The sequence below is a fragment of the Hylobates moloch genome, unplaced genomic scaffold, assembly GCF_009828535.3.
Source record: "Hylobates moloch isolate HMO894 unplaced genomic scaffold, HMol_V3 SCAFFOLD_8, whole genome shotgun sequence".
NCBI classification, from domain to species: domain Eukaryota; kingdom Metazoa; phylum Chordata; class Mammalia; order Primates; family Hylobatidae; genus Hylobates; species Hylobates moloch.
Genome location: NW_026652283.1, coordinates 47551017 through 47570695, shown reverse-complemented (window position 1 = coordinate 47570695; position 19679 = coordinate 47551017). Strand labels below are relative to the sequence as shown.

The following is a 19679-nucleotide window of genomic DNA, read 5'->3' as shown; positions in this document are numbered from 1 at the left end:
TTGCTGTGCAGAAGCTCTTTAGTTTAATTAGATCCCATTTGTCAATTTTGGCTTTTGTTGCCATCGCTTTTGGTGTTTTAGACTTGAAGTCCTTGCCCATGCCTATGTCCTGAATGGTATTGCCTAGGTTTTCTTCTAGGGTTTTAATGGTTTTAGGTCTAACATTTAAGTCTTTAATCCATCTTGAATTAATTTTTGTATCAGGTGTAAGGAAGGGATCCAGTTTCAGCTTTCTACATATGGCTAGCCAGTTTTCCCAGCAACGTTTATTAAATAGGGAATCCTTTCCCCATTTTTTGTTTTTGTCAGGTTTGTCAAAGATCAGATGGTTGTAGATGTGTGGTATTATTTCTGAAGGCTCTGTTCTGTTCCATTGGTCTATATCTCTGTTTTGGTACCAGAAAAGGAAACTGGTTTATTCTTGAATGTATTCATTCAATAAACATTTGTGGAACTTCCTCCAGTATGTACCAGGCACTTTGCAGTTGATGGGAATACTAGTTTCAGAGTTTTGCTCCAGAGTTCACATGGCTCTGTCAGCTGCTTCCTTAGGGGGAAGAAAAAAAAGAAAAAAAAAATCCTTAAACAAGAGCTTACTATCTTCTGGCATCCTAATGGGCTCATACATCCAGCCAGTGAGGATTGGATTCACAAACAGTAGGTGTCTTTGAATGCCTGTGGCTTTTGTAACAGGCATTCAGAGCTTACATAGATAGCAACAGAGCTTACATAGATAGCAAACCAGCTTAGATACTTTTACCCAGTGTGTTGTCTCTGCAAATCTGTGTGTTTATGGTGCCAGGCACTGTGTTTCTTTCAAGTGGCTCAGTTTTGAAGTGGTAGGTCATCCCAAATACCTATTGTATCTCATGTAATTTTTTTTAACGTCATCTCGTGTTCTCTTGGATTCTTGGATATCAGTGTAATAAAAATGACCTTGGTTAAAAATACTAATGTGGCACTGTAAAACTGTCAGCATGTCTTGAAAAGGCCAAAACTCACTGAATAGTAACACCCTTTTAGATGTTCCCTTAGGAAAGGCCTTTTTTAAAACATGGCTTCTGAATTATATCTCCAAGTTCCCTGTCCACTTGGGCTTTTTAGGGCTAATGAAAGCAAATAAGCCACTACTCATATCTCTATTCAATGGTTGCTGACAGGATTCTAGTTTTCTTTCATCTCTGCAGTATTGAGTTTCCTAAAGCCAGATATGGTTCCTTCCCACTTTTGCTCGAAGTGTCCTTTGCTCCTAACAAGTGGCAGTCTACTGTGTTAGCTTGGCCATCTGCCTGCCCACAGCAGGGATTGACAGAGGCAGTTTGTGAGAGAACCTTATCCCTGGGTTCCAGATTTATAAACTAATATTTTTTCTTTAGGGAAGATTTGGTTTTCCTCTAGGAAAAATCATTTAAATTAAGAAAATTACTTGTTTGATTGATTGATAGTGAGAGAAAGAGAGAGAGAGAGAGTGCTGTTAATTATCTCAGTATACACTACGTGGAGTCATAATTTGAAGATATTTGAAATAATTAGAAACACCGATTTTCATTAGGGCAGTGTTTCATTAGGGCAATGTAAATTAAAATCACAATATACACTTCCATTAGAATGGCTAAAGTTGAAAAGAATGACTGTACCAATATTGGTGAGAATGTGGAGTAACAGGAACTCTCATTCCCTGCTGGTAGGAATATAAAATGGCATAACCATTTTAGAACATTGTTGGGCAGTTTTTTAACAGGTGAAGCATAGATCTGCCATATGATCAGCCATTCACCTGCTAGGTATTATGGCGATTAGAAAGCATATGATAAAGGGGAATGACTATAAGTCCACATAAAGACCTGAACATGAATGTTTATAGCATCTTCATTTGTAATAGTCAAATATTGAACACAGCCTAAATGTCCATGAGCAGGGGGAGAGAGAAACTGTGATAGAGCCACACAATGGAATGCTGCTCGGCAGCCTGCCAAGTAGCCTCAACATGGATGAATCCCAATTCTGCTGAGTAGAAGAAGCCACACTTTAAAAAGCACTACTTGCTCACTGGTTCTACTTATATAAAATCTAGAAAATGAAGACTGATTTATTGTGACAGAAAGTGGATCAGTGGTGGCCTGGGAACGATCGGCAAGGGAGTGATTACAGAGGGTCATGAGGAAACTTTTAGAGGTGATGAGTGTTTATTATCTTGATTGTAGTACTGGTTTCACAATTGTTTATGTGTCAAAACATTCAAATTATACATTTTGAATATGTACAGTTTATTGCATGTCAGTTGTCTCTTAAAGCTTTTTTACACCTTCCTATATGTTTCCGTTCAGAGTGTAGCTTCCATTGGCAATACTTTAAACAGCGTCCATCTTGCTGTGGAAGCACTACAGAAAACGGTGGATGAACACAAGAAAACGATGGAATTACTGCAGACTGATATGGTAAGGAGACCCAGCAAGTCAGCATGCTCCTGCTCACCCTTTTTTGTGTAAGAGTCATGACGCCAACTTTCCACTAATCTGAAAAGGCCCTGCTATGCATCTGTTCAAAAGATCTAATAAGCAGTATACATTGATTGTTCTACAATTTGTTAATAAAGCAATTATGGTAGATAGAATTAAAAGCCAAATCTTTTGCGAACATAGTACTGGAGGAGGTAAGGTAATAAGACACAGTTCCTGAGGATGGAATGGGAAGGACAGAAAATGGAAAAGAAGGAAAGGGAAGTGGAAAAGTGTCTCATTGTTTATTTCTACATAACAAAGCACCCCCAGAAGTTTGTGGCTTAAAACAAGTAATTATTTCTCACTATTCTGTGCATCAGGAATTTGAGCAAGGCTCTTAGACTCCCAAATGCTGAAACGTGTGCTCGTGGATGAAAGGCAGGCTGTCTAGCATGCTCCAGCTCCAGCCAGGCTGTCAGTTAAATGCAGCCTACAACACATGGAACAGCACCACCCCCATCCCTCAACCCCCAGCTGAGCCCAGTCAACCCACAGAATCATGAGAATACTTAATTGTTGTTTTAAACCACAAAGCTTTGGGATAATTTGTTAGGCAGCAACAGATAACTGACAGAAGCAAACCCCTCCAGTGCCTAGGAATTGTTTTCAAATATCTCTGGATCACTTAGTGCTGCTGCAGATGTAAGCTGTCTGCAGTCATTTGGAGGCCTTAATCAATCACTTAATGGGTGACAGCCCCATGAAGGATTTATGAAGAGTAAAAAAGGATGGTGCAGCCCTTGCCATCTTGCTGGGAAGATGAATTATGTGTAACTCATCTGAAATCAGGACTATTCAAGGCACACAAAAGTTCCCTAGTCTCTCTGCCAATTTCTGGATCTGCCTGCCACCCCCACCTGCTCTTTGCAAGCTTCAGAATTCCAAGTTTAAATTGGGAAGTTTGTACCAAGGAGACCTGGGCTATATTAGAGAGCTCTAGAAGAGAGTTTTTTTCCATTTTCTTCAGGACTGGCACACCTCACTGTTACTTAGTGGGGCTAACCCAGAGGAAAAAACATGGATCTGGGTGTCCAGACCCCTGTCTAACTGCCACTGAGTGACTGTGTGACCCATAGTAACAAAGACTCCTCTAATTTAGCAATTCTTTTATTATCTTAATGTCTTGATTATGGTCTCAAGTAATTCACTATTGTCCAAAATAATTTTTCCTAACTAAAAAATTTCCTGCTTTCTAGAACCATGGATTCCCCCCGCCTTCTGTCCTCTTTTTCTCTTTTTCTCTTTATTGTTGCCTTTTGGTTTTCTTATAAAAACAGGGTTGATTTCAGATTTCAAGGAAAACAACTTATTTTCACTAGTTGCATTCTGTTATAATTAAATCTACTTCTTTTAAATTTCCATAGCTGCCGATAGTAATCCTCCTACTGTCATTCTTTATGCTAGATAAGTCATAGTTATGGGCTCTGAAGGGTTAAGCCATGCAAAGTTTTCCTCACTAAAGGAAAAGTGTATATAAACATGTTATACTTTCCAGTCTCTGGAAAGAAACTTCAGCAGTGGGAAGGGAATGGGAAAGGAAAGATAACCCTCAAACATAAGTCTTACTTAGCATAATGCTATAAGGGAAAAACTAATAATGCACGTGATTGGTGGTTATGCTAAATGCCCAAAGCCAGTGGTTACATAACTGGCTGCCTTTTTAATGTCAAAGCTCTTGAGTCCAGTGGAAACAATGACACTGTCCCAGGTTGAGACCGAGTTGGTCCCCGGAAAGTTACAGTGATGCTATAGTTTCTCTGGGAGTACAGGCAATGGGGCAAAGGAGAAATGGTTTCTAGAGAGTTCATTCCTTTAAGAGATTGAGAAATAGACTAAGAGGATCTCAGTTCCCTGATGTAATCTTGGTGCTGCTGGCCTAGCGCATGCTCAAGCTGGGTTCTCTCAGAACCTAGCACGGGACTGGTTAGCCTGTACATTCCCTGGCAGTACTTACTGATTAATCTGTGGATGCATTCTGGGGGAGGCTAGAATGTTCTAGGACATTCTCAGATAGTTAAGTAGACCTAATAATTCCTTGTTGCCTCCACTAAACTTCTATCCTTTTAACAGAATCAGCACTTCTTGAAGGAGACTCCTGGAAGCAACCAGATCATTCCATCACCTTCAGCCACATCAGAACTTGACAATAAAACCCACAGTGAGAATTTGAAACAGGTGCTTTTTATCTCTGGCTTAACTCCCTGTGACCACAGTGCACTGCAGAGGCAGCCAAATAGTTTGGGCTTAGGGTTTGGTGTCTCAGCAGGTGCCTCCTGTATTTATTTGCCTGCCTGGGAGCTGAGCAGAGAGGAATGTGTGTTGATATCTCGGGGATCCATATTGCTGTCCTTTCCCTTCTTTGGCGCTTTGCAGTTTTTCCCTGCACATCAGTCAGTGGAGTAAATTCCTTTTCTTATCTTGAAAGACATAGAATGAGCAGATTATCCTGAAACTCTTTATGAAAAAATAGCTATCTGGGCAGGTTAAAGATGAATGGATAGCAAAGTAATCCAGAGTGATGGCTATTTTGAGCCATAGTAAATTCTAAGAATGTTAGAAAGCATATCCTTGAAAATCAGGATTTTCTAAAGTCTAAAGACGAAAAGGCAAGAGGGGGAAAAAAGACTATTGAGTTCAGAATCACATTAAAGAGAATAGAGGAAATCTTCACTAAGAAGAATTCCTGTCCTGAGTTTAATGCCCTTAAAAACCTATAGTTATCATTCTTTTTAAAGTAGCAATCAGTACTGGAGGATGTCAATAAAAATAATTGAATCTTATACTAAACAATGCACTACTTGTTACGGTTTTGTTACATGAGCCAATTCAGTAATTGGTATTGTTCCTGAGGTAGATTTGTTCTGACAAATTAGGTTAATGGACCTTTCAGTTAATAACCCAGCAAGCCTTTCCGCCAGCAGGTGAGGTAAACATTGGAGAAATCAATTCTCAAGCTCTCAGCTTTCTGGGACCAAAGAGTGAATCATGTAGGTACTCCTCTTCCCTCTTTCCCCCTCCTGTCTAGCTGAGGCCAAACAATTCCAAAAGGAGCAATTTAGAGTGCAAAGGACAAAGCAAAAACAGACGATTGGTGGTCAAAACCAGGAAAAGGGGTTTACTTCAGTACTTGACATAGTAATGGTTGTTCGGTGCTGCTGGCCTGCTTGTCTAATTTACGTCTTTAGTGGATTGCATAACGTTATTTATTTCCACTCTAGGATATCCTGTACCTTCACAACTCTTTAGAGGAGGTAAACAGTGCCCTAGTGGGGTACCAGAGACAGAATGATCTTAAACTCGAGGGAATGAACGAGACAGTCAGTAATCTTACCCAGAGAGTCAACCTGATAGAAAGCGATGTGGTTGCTATGAGCAAGGTAGAAAAGAAAGCAAACCTGTCCTTCAGCATGGTAAGCCTTTTCTGATCTTTTGTGACATGCAGTGTGTTTTGTCTGTGCATGGATGACATTCTCCCACCTTTTGAGAACAGCCTTCTGGCATATTTGAGAGGCTACACGTTTGTGTTGTGCTTAATCCGTGTCTCATTTAATCCTCACACTAGCTGTGTGATGTGAAAGGCCAGGCAGTGTTTGTCCTGATTTGGAGCGGGAGATGTGGAGAGGTCGAGTCGCTTACCAAGGCCTCACCACAAGTTGTTGGCAGAGATGACAAGGCTACTGTCATGTTACCGGTGCGCCATCTGGTAGGGAAGTGCTGGCACGTATTTCCAAGGGCCTTCTGGGTCTTTTCTTTTTGAAGTTATTAGGGGTGGGAGCCATGAAAATGATGTAACCAAAAATCTTTTATCATTTCTTTAAGCCTGAACTTGGCTTTCATATTTATCCTGCTGTCTATATATTAAGGGGAACTTTTTGCATATGTCAGGAAACAGATCAGGTCAGATCAGCTCCCCAACTTAAGAGGTCGTTGAGTTCACCTCCCCATTTTACATGTAAGGAAACTGACCTTCTAAGTCACTGGTTTTCATATTGTTGTGAATGAAATGTGCAGTTTCACATAAACTTTGTGCAGGGATCCACATGGATTCTTTTTTTAATAACTGCAGCCCCCACCCTTAAAAACTTCATATAGCAAAGACACAGTCATATATTTAAAAATAGAAACCAAATACAGGAAATTGTGCCATAAATTCAAGTAACCACCAAAGCTGGAAGCAAGCCCACAAATAAAGTCAAACTCTGGTTCATGGAAAGCAGTATTTGAACTGGCTCTGTCACAGTGGAGCCTTGGCAAGTTGCCTGGACTTGGCTTTGAAGGGTGGAGTGGGAAGACCTGTTCCCCTCCTGCTTTACAGGGGTGTATAATTTACTACAAAGCTGTGAAGATTAAAGGAGCTTTATTTTACAAAGCCCTTTTGAACTCAGCTAAACTAGGTTGGCTAAGAATTTTGGATGATGAGTATTATGCCTTGAAAGTTTTCAAGGCTTATTGTGAAAACTTACCACTCCTAAACTCTCTTTACTGTCTCTGCCCTCTCCCCCTACTTTATATTTCTCCAGCAGAGAAAATAGGTAATAGTATCCATCTGTCCTACGTTTCATAGAGCAGCATCATACTCAGCATGGTATTTTGAGCAAAAGTTCTACCACCTTTTATCCTTCAAAGCCTTAAAGTTTGTGACTGAAACAGCTAGAAACTTTGTCTCTCTGGCCTTTCTCCCTCTCTCCTCCCATCTCCCACTCCTCTGCAATTTCTGTTGAGAGTGTTCTGAGATCCTTTAAATAAGTTTGACCAATTTGTTTAAGAGTGCTAGATGTTCAAGTTTTAATGTTTACCTTTAATCTTCCCTTTGTTTGTTTGTTTGTTTTTGTTTTGCCCTTTAAGATGGGTGATAGATCTGCCACTCTGAAAAGAGAGTCTTTGGATCAAGTCACCAACAGAACAGATACAGTAAAAATCCAAAGCATAAAGGTAAATAATGGGAGGCTTACCCTGAAGTAAAAGTAAATGCAGCAGCATCTCTGTGCTTTTGATCTACTGCTACTTTTTCAAAGGGCGTACTTTTGTTCTCATGTGCTGAAACTTCGAAACAAAGCAATTAGTAAATTAGTATATTAGTGAATAAATGAATACTTTTTTAGGCACCTACTCTGTGCCAAACACTTTAATAGGAGCTGGGGGGACCATAGTGAGCAAGGCAGACATGTGACCCCTATTCTGGTGGAGCTCGAAGTCCTGTCAGTCAGAAAATCGTTAACACATAATTGAACAGGTCATGAATCATGAGTATGATAAGTATTATAAAGGACAAATACAGGATATGATAAGATCAAGAAGGCTTCCCTAAGGAAATGACTTTTATGCTAAGACAGTAAGTTATTTGTACTAATGATGGGGGACAGAGGCATAGATAATCTAAAAATGGTGTCTAATCTAAAATTTATTTCCTATTTTTATATTGCAATCTCAATGTATTCATAGTCCATTTAAACCTCAGCCAGTTCCCTTCACCTTGTACCTTCCCCTTTTTTGTTCTTCCCAGACATACTGTCAAGACAAGCAATCTATGATATGCTTTGATATTCTAGAAAAGAAAGTGTGATTACAGTATTCTCTGATTAGAATGTTAAACTCTGGGCTAAGATAAAGGAAAAGCCAAGAAGATTATGACCAAGTGACTAAATTACCATCTCAAATGCATATTATGTTTGAGAAGTTGGAAGATCTGAGGTTCAGAGAAAATGAACTTGAACTGGAACCACACAGTAAAGGCAGCTTTTGATGTAATGCTTTCCATCTTTATTTTTATTTCCTTAATAGTTTTATATTATTTAGATAAAGTCACAATATATTAAGGTTTTAATGCATCATAAGCTAAGCTTTTGCTGAGTTTTCTGACTGCTTCTGCAGATTTTTTTTAAACCTCACCTAGAGAAGACAGAAAAACTGAAGAGCCAGATGTAAATTTTGAGCACAAAAAAACTAATAGGTGGTTTCTATTAGAAAGTAGTAGCAATTTCAGCCACAGTTCACATTTTAACAATACATGTCAGAACACACTGGTACACACATGTACATAAATTTCATCTTGGCTTTACTTTCAGGCCTTTTTTGTTTTTAACTGTCATCCCAGGGTATCAGTTCCTTTGTCCTACCTCATCCAAACATCCTAACCAGATACAATTTCTCCTTACCATTAGTTCTTCAAACATTTAGTACCTAGTTTTCACTACATATGTTCATATTTTAGCTCCCTAAATAAACTGAGTGAACTACTGTACAGTAACTATTAGAGTAGAAATAAGATAGCAGCAAGATAAGTAAATACATAATAATTACTTATACAAGAAAAGTAAATCATAATAATTAATAGAATAAATGTGTAATGAGTTGGTGTTCTAATTAAACGTAGGATCAAGACCTTTCACACTCATCTAAGCAGTTAGAAACGAGCCTCATAGAAACCAGATGTCTCTCTTTTTATAATTAAATACATTTGTTTATGCCACTCTTGATACTCCTGGGAATAAGGCAGGGTATGGGGGAAAAACTTTTTTAAAAGATCAAGCAAGACTTTGAATTAGAAATATTACAACTCCTTCTTTATGTCCTAACAGTTTCTGCCACCAGTTGACTCATCACCAGGGAGAAACAGAGGAAAGATCAGGGGAAAACTTGTGGCTTGTTTTTGTTCAGTTGCTTCTTTTTGTAAGGTGGTAAGAGCATGAAATTCTGCCTAAAGTGGTCTAGTCACAAGGTGAAGCAAGATATTTCGGAAAGTTATTTAGTTAGTGTGAAATAGCTCCTAGAAAACAAGATCCTGCTCATTTAGGAAATGGGTGTCGCATAGGCACCTGAGCAAGGGTACATTTCCTTTACTGCTGACACATGCATTCCTTTCCCCATCAGCCAAATGTTCACGGGGAATCAGATCATCTGTAGCATAATGTTCCCTTAATGGTCTCAAATCCAGCAAGATACTTATCAGTGCTGAGGACCAAAGACATCACCAGTATATGTTGATTCATTCTTTTATTGTCTTTATAGGGAACCTACTGAGGGTCAAGCACTACATGCTAAACAGGCTCTGGGAATACAGTGGACAATTAGATGAAGTCTTACTACCACCTTAAACCTTCTGTAATCTTTGTTTTGGGCAGAGAGAAGATAGTTCAAATTCTCAGGTATCCAAGCTAAGAGAGAAGCTCCAGCTGATCAGTGCTCTTACAAACAAACCTGAGAGCAACAGGCCTCCAGAGACCGCCAATGAAGGTGAGAGCAGAGCCGGCTTCTTAATATTTCATGGAGGCTTGAGCAGCTTGCCTCCCACATGGGGAGCAGGGAAGGTGTTCCAGCAGTACTGATCGCACCAAGCGAGTGATGCCTGAATGCACCGAGATGAAGCTGATACACTTTGCTTTCATTTAGAAAAGGCCCATTTTGTACATGATTTGTACTCTAGTCTATTAAGGGAAGAATCGGTAATGTTTAGCTGGAAATAGAATTCTCCATGCTGTCTGCATCCAATTATAGGCAAAAATGTTACTGTCATAGTGTATATTAAACCAGCCCTAAAAGTTGTTTATGGGAGTCTTTTCCTTTCTGTAAGTGCATAACATGTATTTAAAAATAAATATTCGTCCTTCTGAAAATCGTTAACAAAAATAATGATGGGATCTTTGGGTTGGGAGGGTCTTTGGCTTTAGGTATGGACCTGTCTAATCAATATTAGCAGATACATTAGCCTCCACTGATTTAGACCCTGTGAGGACATAACCAAGGCACTGGACTGTGTTAGCTTTGACCCTTTCCCCACACAAGTATTTTTCTATTTTAGAAAAGCAGTACAAGCTCTCTTGAATTCTCCTTTAGGTAGGAGACAGAACTGTGGTGGGATGCCTTGTCCTAACATTGTGCTACATCATCTTATGGTTGCACTCTTAGCACCAGCTTAGCGGGTGGCCATACCCCTAGACTGGGTTTAAAGCACATCTCCCAGGATGTCAAGATCTTTGATATCCGGCCACTATGTTCTTGTCACTTGACAGCTTAAGCTTTTACCATCTAAACATGTTTAATGCTAGCTTGTACTGTAAGATCTTCTAATGGGACTGCTGCTGCAAACCTTAATGTAATGTAATACTGGTTGGTGTTCCCTTGCCCGCAAATATGTCTCAATCCAAGCCTTTAACTTCACATCGTCACTATGCTACTTAATCTTCAAATGTTTCTCTAAATTAATTGTATATCCAATTTTCCTAAAAGGTGACCTTCGATGCTAGTTTAATTTGGTGTTAGATTCAATAATCCTAAATAAAACCATATGTATTTGTTACAGAGCAAGTAGAGAGTTTCACATCAAAGCCATCAGCATTGCCAAAATTTTCACAGTTTCTTGGAGACCCAGTTGAGAAAGCTGCCCAACTAAGACCTATCTCCCTACCAGGAGTTTCTAGCACTGAAGGTAAATTTTTATACCACGGGGTAGTAATGGGAATGTTCAAAGTAATAACTTTTTAATGTTTATTTTCACTTGTCAAAAATATATATGATCTAACATTTATTGAGCAGATATCAAGTGCCAGTTACTTGATATGCATTATGTCGTATAATCCTGATAACCATCCCATGAACATAAGTATTTATGTATTATACCCATTTTACTGATAGGGAAACTGCCTAAGTCCACACAGCAAATAATTGGTTGAAACAGAATGCAAACCAAGACAGTCTGATGCCAAAGCTTGTACTTTTTTTTTAGACCCCCAGTCTGGAGTGCAGTGGCACAATCTGGGCTCACTGCAACCTCTGCCTCCCAGGGTTAAGGAATTCTCATGCCTCAGCCTCCCAAGTAGCTGGGACGACAGGTGTGTGCCACCATGCCCGGCTAATTTTTTGTATTTTTAGTAAAGATAGGGTTTCACCATGTTGGCCAGGCTGGTCTTGAACTCCTGACCTCAAGTGATCCGCCTACTGAAGTGCTGGGATTACAAGCACAAACCAACTCACCTGGCCAAAGCTTGCACTTTTAACCAGAGTACTATATTGTCTTTCTGTTAATGTTTTTTAGGGTCTTCATTCACTGAGTGCCTCATTAAACCTAGTGCTAAGCAATAAGAATACAGTATAAGATATGGTCTCATTTTCTTTCTTCAAGGATATTACAGTGTAATGGAGAAGGCATAAAAGCAAATACAATACCACGAGATTAGTAAAATAAAGTAAAAGTTGACCCTGTTTGTCAGGGCCCTCCAAAAATGAAGGGCCCTTTTACTGAAAATCAGCAAAATATTAGTACAAAGGATATGATTCACAGAAAAATGTGTTTGCATTGCTTCCAGCAGTGCATGTTTTATCCCTCATGGTGATGTTTAGTGCCTCCTGATTTTGTATTAGCTGGCTGCCTGGCAAATCACTTGCTTCTGTCCACCCCACCTTCCTCTGGCTCTTCTCTTTAGCCTAGATACCATTCTACCAGGAACATTTCTTTACCTCCCATGACTGGATTAGGCTCCTCCTGTGTGCTCTTAAATTTTGTTTGCCCCTGTTTAGTACATGTCACTCTGTTGGAATTTCCTGGGGAGATACAAAATATAACTTCCTATGGGTAAAGACTACGTCTTGTTTACTCCCAGCCCCTAGCACAGTACCTGGTACTCCTGAATATTTGTTAAATAAATGAATGAGTTACCTACACATTGCAATTAAATGCTTAAAGCATAGAAGACTTAAATTTTTATATCACCATTTAAATGTGATTGCTTTTCTTCCCTGTTCCTGACTTTTTTTTTCTGTTCTCTGGGGAGGAGGGAAAGTGTTGTGTTTAATGGGAACACAAGCTTCCTGCCACTTTCCATTGTTACATCAATATTTGATGAGAATGAATGGGGGGAAGCTATTAGGTCAGATTAAGGAATAGCAGTCTTAACATTCGTGCTTCAGTCCTCAGCATAGGCCTTAAATACTTTTGGACGACTACACTTTTGGAATGACCTGAGGCAGCAATCATATTTTTATTTGAATACTGCTACTAAGTGCGTAGTGTAGCATGTTGTATAAACTCATGCCACAAAAAAAAAGAAAAGGCCGGGCGCGGTGGCTCACGCTTGTAATCCCAGCACTTTGGGAGGCCGAGGCGGGCGGATCACGAGGTCAGGAGATCGAGACCACGGTGAAACCCCGTCTCTACTGGCTGAGGCAGAGAAGGCTGAATGGCGGCGGACTTGCATGACCAAATCCGCCATGAACTAGCCTGGGGACAGAGATACTCTGAAAAACAGGATTCTTCAGCTAGCCACTTGGTGTAAGGCATTGGGAACAAGTGTCCCACTGCTTTCCTGCCTTTCAGAGAGCTTTTGACATTTTATTAGCTGCATTGCTGCACCTATTGTAGGAGTGAGAGTAGGGCCCTATTCAGAAGCTTGTTTATAGGAGCTCCTTGATGGACTGGACCTTGCACTGCAACTGTTTTCCCTCCCTTCAAGCTATTTTTATTCTTCCTGAATACCAAACATCAAGAGGCCTATTTTACCTAGGTATGGTGTGGAATAAATGATGAAATTAAAGGAATTTGGGAAGATTTTTAAAGAAACATAAAGCTCATTGACCTTCTTTGGTATTAGAGATTAAATCTTCTATTTGATTATGGAGACACAAGTATTTTTTAAATGTTATGTATATACGGCCAGGTGTAGTGGCTCATGCCTGTAATCCCAGCATTTTGGGAGGCCAAGGCGGGCAGATGGCTTGAGCTCAGGAGTTCGAGACCAGCCTGGGCAACACAGTGAAATCCCATCTCTACAAAAAATACAAAAATTAGCCAGGCGTGGTAGCGCACACCCTGTAATCCCAGCTACTCAGGAGAATAGCCCAAGCCTGAAAGTTTGAGGCTACAATGAGCTGTGATCATGCCACTGCACTCTAGCCTGGGTGACAGAGTGAGACCCTGTCTCAAAAAAAAAAAAAAGTTATGTATATAACTGACCTTCCTAAGTGTTTATGATGAGGCCCTTGAGAAAATATCAGAAGAAACTATTGATAGACATTCTCTAATCATTTTGGCTCAATATTGCCATTGAAATAAAAAAAGATACAGATCAACTGGTAATATTGCTCTTTTCCTTTCTACTGATTTTTAAAAAGTAGACAGCCTGCACTTTGGAGAGATAATTCCTCTGGTTCTTCTTTTTTATTGAAATACAATTCACATACCATAACATTCACCTTCTTAAAATGCATTTAATCTAGTGTTTTTTAGTATATTCACAAGGTCATGCAACCATCACCACTATCTAATTCCAGAACATTTTCATCACCCCGCACAGAATCTCTGTACCCATCAGTCACTCCCAGTCCCCTCTCCTGCCAGTCTCCAGCAACCACTAGTCTCTTAACCACTATCTCTATGGATTTGCCTATTTGGGGTGTTTCACATAAATAGAATCATACAGTATGTGGCCTTGTGTGTGCTTTTTCTTTCGATATGATTCTTTCACTTAGCATAATGTTTTTATGGTCTATTCATGTTGGAGCATATACCAGTACTTCACTCCTTTTTATGGCTGAATAATATTCCATTCTGTTGACCTAACACATTTTGGTCTGTTCATCCGTTGATGGACATTTCGATTGTTCTCACTTTTGGGCTATTAAGAATAATGCTGCCATGAACATTCATGTGCAAGTTTTTATGTAAACATATGTTTTCATTTTCCTTGAGTATATACCTAGGAATGGAATTAATGGGTCATATGATAGTCCTAACTTTTTGAGGAACTCCTACACTTTTCCAGAGTGGCTGTACCATGTTACATTCCCATCAGCAATGTATGAGGGTTCAATCCACTTTCTCCACATCCTCCCTAACGCTTGGTAAGGCCTGTCATTTTTTATTATAGCCATCCTAGTGATTATGACATGGTATCTCATTACACTTTTGAGTCACTGGTTCTTGAGCTGCTTAATTTCTGGATCCAGAGAGACAAGTGTCACATAGTAGAAAGAGCACTGGACTAGGTAATAAGAAATTTGTATTCTAGGCCAGATGTGGTGGCCTAGCACTTTGGGGAGGCTGAGATGGGCAGATCATTTGAGGCCAGGAGTTAGAGACCTGGCCAACATGGTGAAACCCCATCTCTACTAAAAATACAAAAATTAGCCAGGCCTGGTGGTGCACACCTGTTATCCCAGCTACTAAGGAGTCTGAGGCAGGAGAATAGCTTGAACCTAGGAGGCAGAGGTTGCAGTGAGCCAAGATCACACCACTGCACTCCAGCCTGGGTGACAGAGTGAGACTCCACCAAAAAAAAAAAAAAAAAAAAAGCCAGGCGTGTTGGTTCATACCTGTAATCCCAGCACTCTGGGAGGCCGAGGTGGGCGAATCACCTGAGGTCAGGAGTTCAAGACCAGCCTGGCCAACATGGTAAACCCCATCTCTACTAAACATACAAAAAAATTAGCTGGGCGTGGTGGCGAGCGCCTGTAATCCCAGCTACTCAGGAGGCTAAAGCACAAGAATCGCTTGAACCCGGGAGGCAGAGGTTGCAGTGAACCAAGATCACGCCACTGCACTCCAGCCTGGGCAACAGAGCGAGACTTTAGCTTCAAAAAAAAAAAAAAAAAAGAAATTTGTATTCTGTTCCACTTAAGAGTTACATGACCGTAGGCAAGTTACTTTCCTCTTTGAGCTTTGGATTTCCTGTCAAAACTGAGAAAGCTATGAGTGTTTGGGATTGTTTTATGGGCTTCCAAGTCATTCCTCCAGTCTCCACTCAGCCATCCAACAAGAAATCTCACAATATGCCACAGTCTGTTTTATGAGCTAGCTCCTATCGCATAACTCATTAGGCCTCTGCATTCCTTTTCACCCCTTCAACATAAGAATAAATTCAGGAAAATCTAAAGGGAAGATGCTGGACAGAGAGAAGATGAGACCATTCATTCTCCTGCGATTATCTGTCACTGCTTTTACTTTGGCAGTGTCTCACTGTGTTGCCTAGGCTGGTCTCAACTTCTTGGCCTCAAGCAATCCTCCTGCCTCGGCCTCCCAGAGTTTTGGGATTATAGGCATAAGCCACTGCACCCAGCCTTTTTTTTTTTTTTTTTTATCTTAAGGGATCAAAAATTAGTCTTCCTGATGTAGTGAAATCCTAAACTTTACCATTTGGAAACAAAATTTGCGGAGTAGCTTTTCTTTTAGTGTTTTAAATTCAGTTGAGACTACTTTTAACTAAATTTAGCTGTATGTTTAGACATATACATTTTTTGTAATTCATTTTTGACAGATCTTCAGGATTTATTCCGCAAGACTGGCCAGGACGTGGATGGGAAGCTGACCTACCAGGAAATCTGGACCTCCCTAGGTTCTGCTATGCCAGAACCAGAGAGCTTGAGAGCATTTGATTCCGATGGAGATGGAAGATACTCATTCCTGGAGCTAAGGGTAGCTTTAGGTATCTAGCCTCATCAGGCATATTTTAGAAATGGACTGCCTCATATCTGTTTACCTAACAACAAAACAACCCTTACTTACCCATCGGTCCTCTAGTCCTCCAAACTACTGTAGCAGATACTTGGCCACCTTTTAACTCGTTTGAAGAAGCTATATAAAAGTTATTTTTTTAAAGAAGAAGACCATTTTACTTATGATGTTCAGAAATCTATGATTTCCTAAAACCAGTAAGATCTTACATTTTAAAGTTGCCAGAAAAAAAAATAAAGCCCTCTTTTTTTCTCTTTCCTTTTTTTGAGGGGAGGAGACCTTATCTTTTAAAGCTGGGAAATGTATATAGAGAGAGAATAAGCCACCTTTTATATTTCACTTAAATTTGCCTTAAATTAGCTGCACTTTATAGAGACTCGGAAAATGTCTTTTCTTTAAAAGATAGGCCTTTTCTGTTTGTAAATATTTAAATGAAAGAAAGTATTGTGCATATTGTGTGGAAAGTAGGAAGAATGGTTTTGAACAGGATGTGAACAAATGACTTATTAAAAATTGTTGATCTGGTGTGGGTGGCAGCTGAAACTGCATCCATGTCTCCATAAGGCATCCTTCAAAGGCCCAGGCGCTGCCAGGGGGTTTGTCCTGGTAGCTGGAGGAACCGATTTCAGGGAGTAGACACTGGAGACAGTACTGACTCCAGGCATGGGTCATGGAAGTAGGATTCTGGTTCTTTGTTCCTGTTCCCTCAGCTAATCCCAACCTGGGAATCAGATAAGTCTTGGGGATTTTTATCATTTTTAGTACTATTTCAGGGTTTATGAGCATAAAAAGTTATCCATTGGGGAGCTCCATTTTCCCTGCTGAGTGAGCTAGATTGCCTTCCCCACCCACCCACTTAAGTCTGTCTTAAAGCCGTAGCTGGCTCCCACCACCAGTACCATCTCCATTCTGAATGGCAGGGCTAAATTCCCCCAACCACTCTCTCACACCGACCACCCAGAGCTTTAGAAGAGAGCTGTGCTTCTAATTTTGACCCAGAAAACCATACCCCTTGAGATTTTACCTAGAGGCTAACCAAGAGCCTAATATGTTTCCCTGGGGGATAGCTAAAGCCAAAAAGGTTGTGAGATGAAACATGTGAAATAATACTCAGTTTCCTTACAGTTACCAGCTCAGAAGTAGCTAGAGGCTTTCTATCCAAAGGATGTCAAAGTATAGCAGGGCAGGCCTGGAGCTGGGGCCTTCACATGGTGGTAGCAAGTTTTTCAAATCTAATACAAGCAAGTACAATACTTCCTTTAAATGCTTCTGCGGACCTGGCATGAAAGATCCCTAGATTGAAAGGAATAATACCTCCGTGTCTCCTGTATGTTGAGTCTAGAATTGCTATGTTGTTCTTAGAAGCAGTCTTTGGGCAACAACTCGAAAGGAAAAAAAAACTACAAAAACTTAACTTTGGTATAGGCCAAGTCAGGGAGAAAGTAGAGAAAACTTTCATGCCACAGATTTCTTTAGTGGAGATCATTTCCTTTTTAACTTTGTTCAGGTTGCCCTTCAGCCATGGATACAGTCCGGTACCCTTGAACATTTAAGGGCTGTTTTTTTTTCTTTACATGATGTTTAGCTTGGTATTGACTAACCTTAAATTTTTTTTCTAGAAGTATTAAAATTTAGTTAAAGCAAGATGAAGTCTTTTCCCATGAATGTGTCCCCTTATCTCATTATAGCTTATGCTCAGTTTCACTTTCTTGGAAAGGTTAAAACAAATTAGCCTGGCACTTTAGGTAACTTGAAAATAACTCTCACCCTTCTGGCTGCCTTCCATCCACTCTCACCCCACACCTTTTTTTAATATATATACACCCTTACAGATTTTCTAACAACCAAATAAAATTCTAGCAATAAATTGAATTATACTGCTATATTTGTACATACTGTACCATAAATAGTATGTCTGTACCTGGAAGGTATTTTTTTGAGAACTGATTTATATGAAATATACTTGAGGGTAATGTAGCTTGTCCTTTTTAGTTTCAAATTCTTATTCATAGGCAGATACTTTGAAGACACCTTAACTCTTTGTTGTGTGTACTTTTCCCTTGCATCAGATAGCTATACATGGAGAAATCCATTTTGTTTTTTGGTTTATCTTCTGTTCTTCCTACCTTGTGCTTGTCTGACTAGTATCACCCCTGAGCCAGTATATAATACCATCCTGTCCCCCTACCAAGTTTGACAGAGGTGTTTATACTGCATTCTCAGATCTATGAATATTTTTGTCATCCTGCCTGAGAAAGTACCATATCTTCCAGGCAAAAGTAGGGTATCTTGAACTCCTTTCTTCTGAGTTGAGCAGACTCACTGGCTTAAGCATCCCATAAGCCTATTATTTAGTGTGAATTTGGGACTTTTATTAGTATGTTGTCTTAACTTACTGAGCCTGTAACTTGTATTTAGCTGTAGTCAAGCCTCACCAGCCATATCTCATCCCTGAGAGGAAGATTGGATGGTGAGTTTGGTTTTGGTTTTGGTTTTAAATCCTTTTACCTTTTCAGTCTGGCAGCTCCTACTGCTGCTTTCCTAAGTTACTCAAAGCACTACTTCTTGGTCCTTGTTTTCTTTTGCCTTGTACTATCTTGTATAATGTTTACTAAAAGAGCCTCCCCATAAATCAGAGAGGCAAAAAGGTAGCATATAAAAAGAAGAACCAAAAGAAGAGAAAACCTGACTTCGAGATGACTGTGGTGTCATCTAAAAGGCAGAGAGGTGCCTGACCCTCAGGAATGTGTATGATGCAACAGAGCTGAAGAGTGGGTTCCCTTCACCTACTGCTGGCCATTGTCTCTTCTGTTGGAGATTCCTTTCTTTATGGTTGCTGTTCATAACCCCTTGAACACCCCCCCTTGCTGGCCCTGCCAGTCACAGTTGAGGATTTTGGCTGTGATGGGCTCATACTCATAATGGCCTGTTGAGTTGTTTTTAGTGACAGGTTTTGTTTGCTGCACACCTCATTGGCTTGCTTACCAACACCAGCTAGAAGTGGTCCCTCTTTCATATCCAAACCAGAACACATTTGGATATTCCTGAGACTTTATAGAGCGTGTATTGTTTGTTATACGAACCTAACCTACCTTGTTGTTTTCTCATATTAAGAAATTTAAATCTACTTTGTTTTAGTGAAGCTATTTTGGTAATGTATAAGCAATTTTGGTTCTGTTTAGGGAGAATTCAGGGTTTCCATGACTTGATTTGAGCTTTGCATATTTCATATAAGTAACACAGCCATTTTAATTTAGCTAAATAAAAAAATTTCTTTTTCTCTCAATGTGTCTGACTAAAGCCTCTCTCACTCCCCTGCGATTTCTAAGGGGAAAAAAAAAATCTGCTTTGATTTCTATTTTTATGGATGCCTTATACCTTTTGAAAGCAAGGAGTAACACATGGTGGGCCCAAAGTAATTAAGAATCTGCCTTAAAGACTGCAATATTTGGCCTGAAGAAGCAAAGGCTGCAGGGTTCAGGCTTTATGCATCCAGAGGATGGGAGGGGTGAGGGGAGGCAGGAGTGAGCCCTGCCCCTGTGTCTACCCGAGATGCTCCACTTAGGCCTGTTTTATTTTTTGAGAGTCAATATAAAAGCGTGTTTGCCATAAATGTTCCACCACCTTAAAAAAAAAAAAAAAAAAAAGCTTAAAATCCATTGCTAAAGAGGGGTCATACACAAGCTAAAACTTTTTCACACACAGAAAAAAAATAACTCTACATGTTTGCTAGATTC

The 19679-nt window shown here is 39.9% G+C and overlaps 1 protein-coding gene across 2 annotated transcripts in view; it reads left to right on the top strand.

Moving 5' to 3' along the window:
• Positions 1–19228, top strand: part of EFCAB14 (EF-hand calcium binding domain 14) — a 44536-nt gene extending 25308 nt beyond the window's left edge. The window contains exons 5-11 of one of the 2 annotated variants that reach the window (XM_032160750.2): positions 2328–2438; positions 4572–4676; positions 5720–5911; positions 7347–7433; positions 9623–9734; positions 10801–10926; positions 15746–19228. In XM_032160750.2, the coding sequence (XP_032016641.1) occupies positions 2328–2438; positions 4572–4676; positions 5720–5911; positions 7347–7433; positions 9623–9734; positions 10801–10926; positions 15746–15921 (909 nt within the window). In that variant the 3' untranslated portion in view covers positions 15922–19228. The remainder of the gene's footprint in view (positions 1–2327; positions 2439–4571; positions 4677–5719; positions 5912–7346; positions 7434–9622; positions 9735–10800; positions 10927–15745) is intronic. The other variant, XM_032160751.2, reaches the window with a different exon arrangement.
• Positions 19229–19679: the final 451 nt, after the last annotated feature.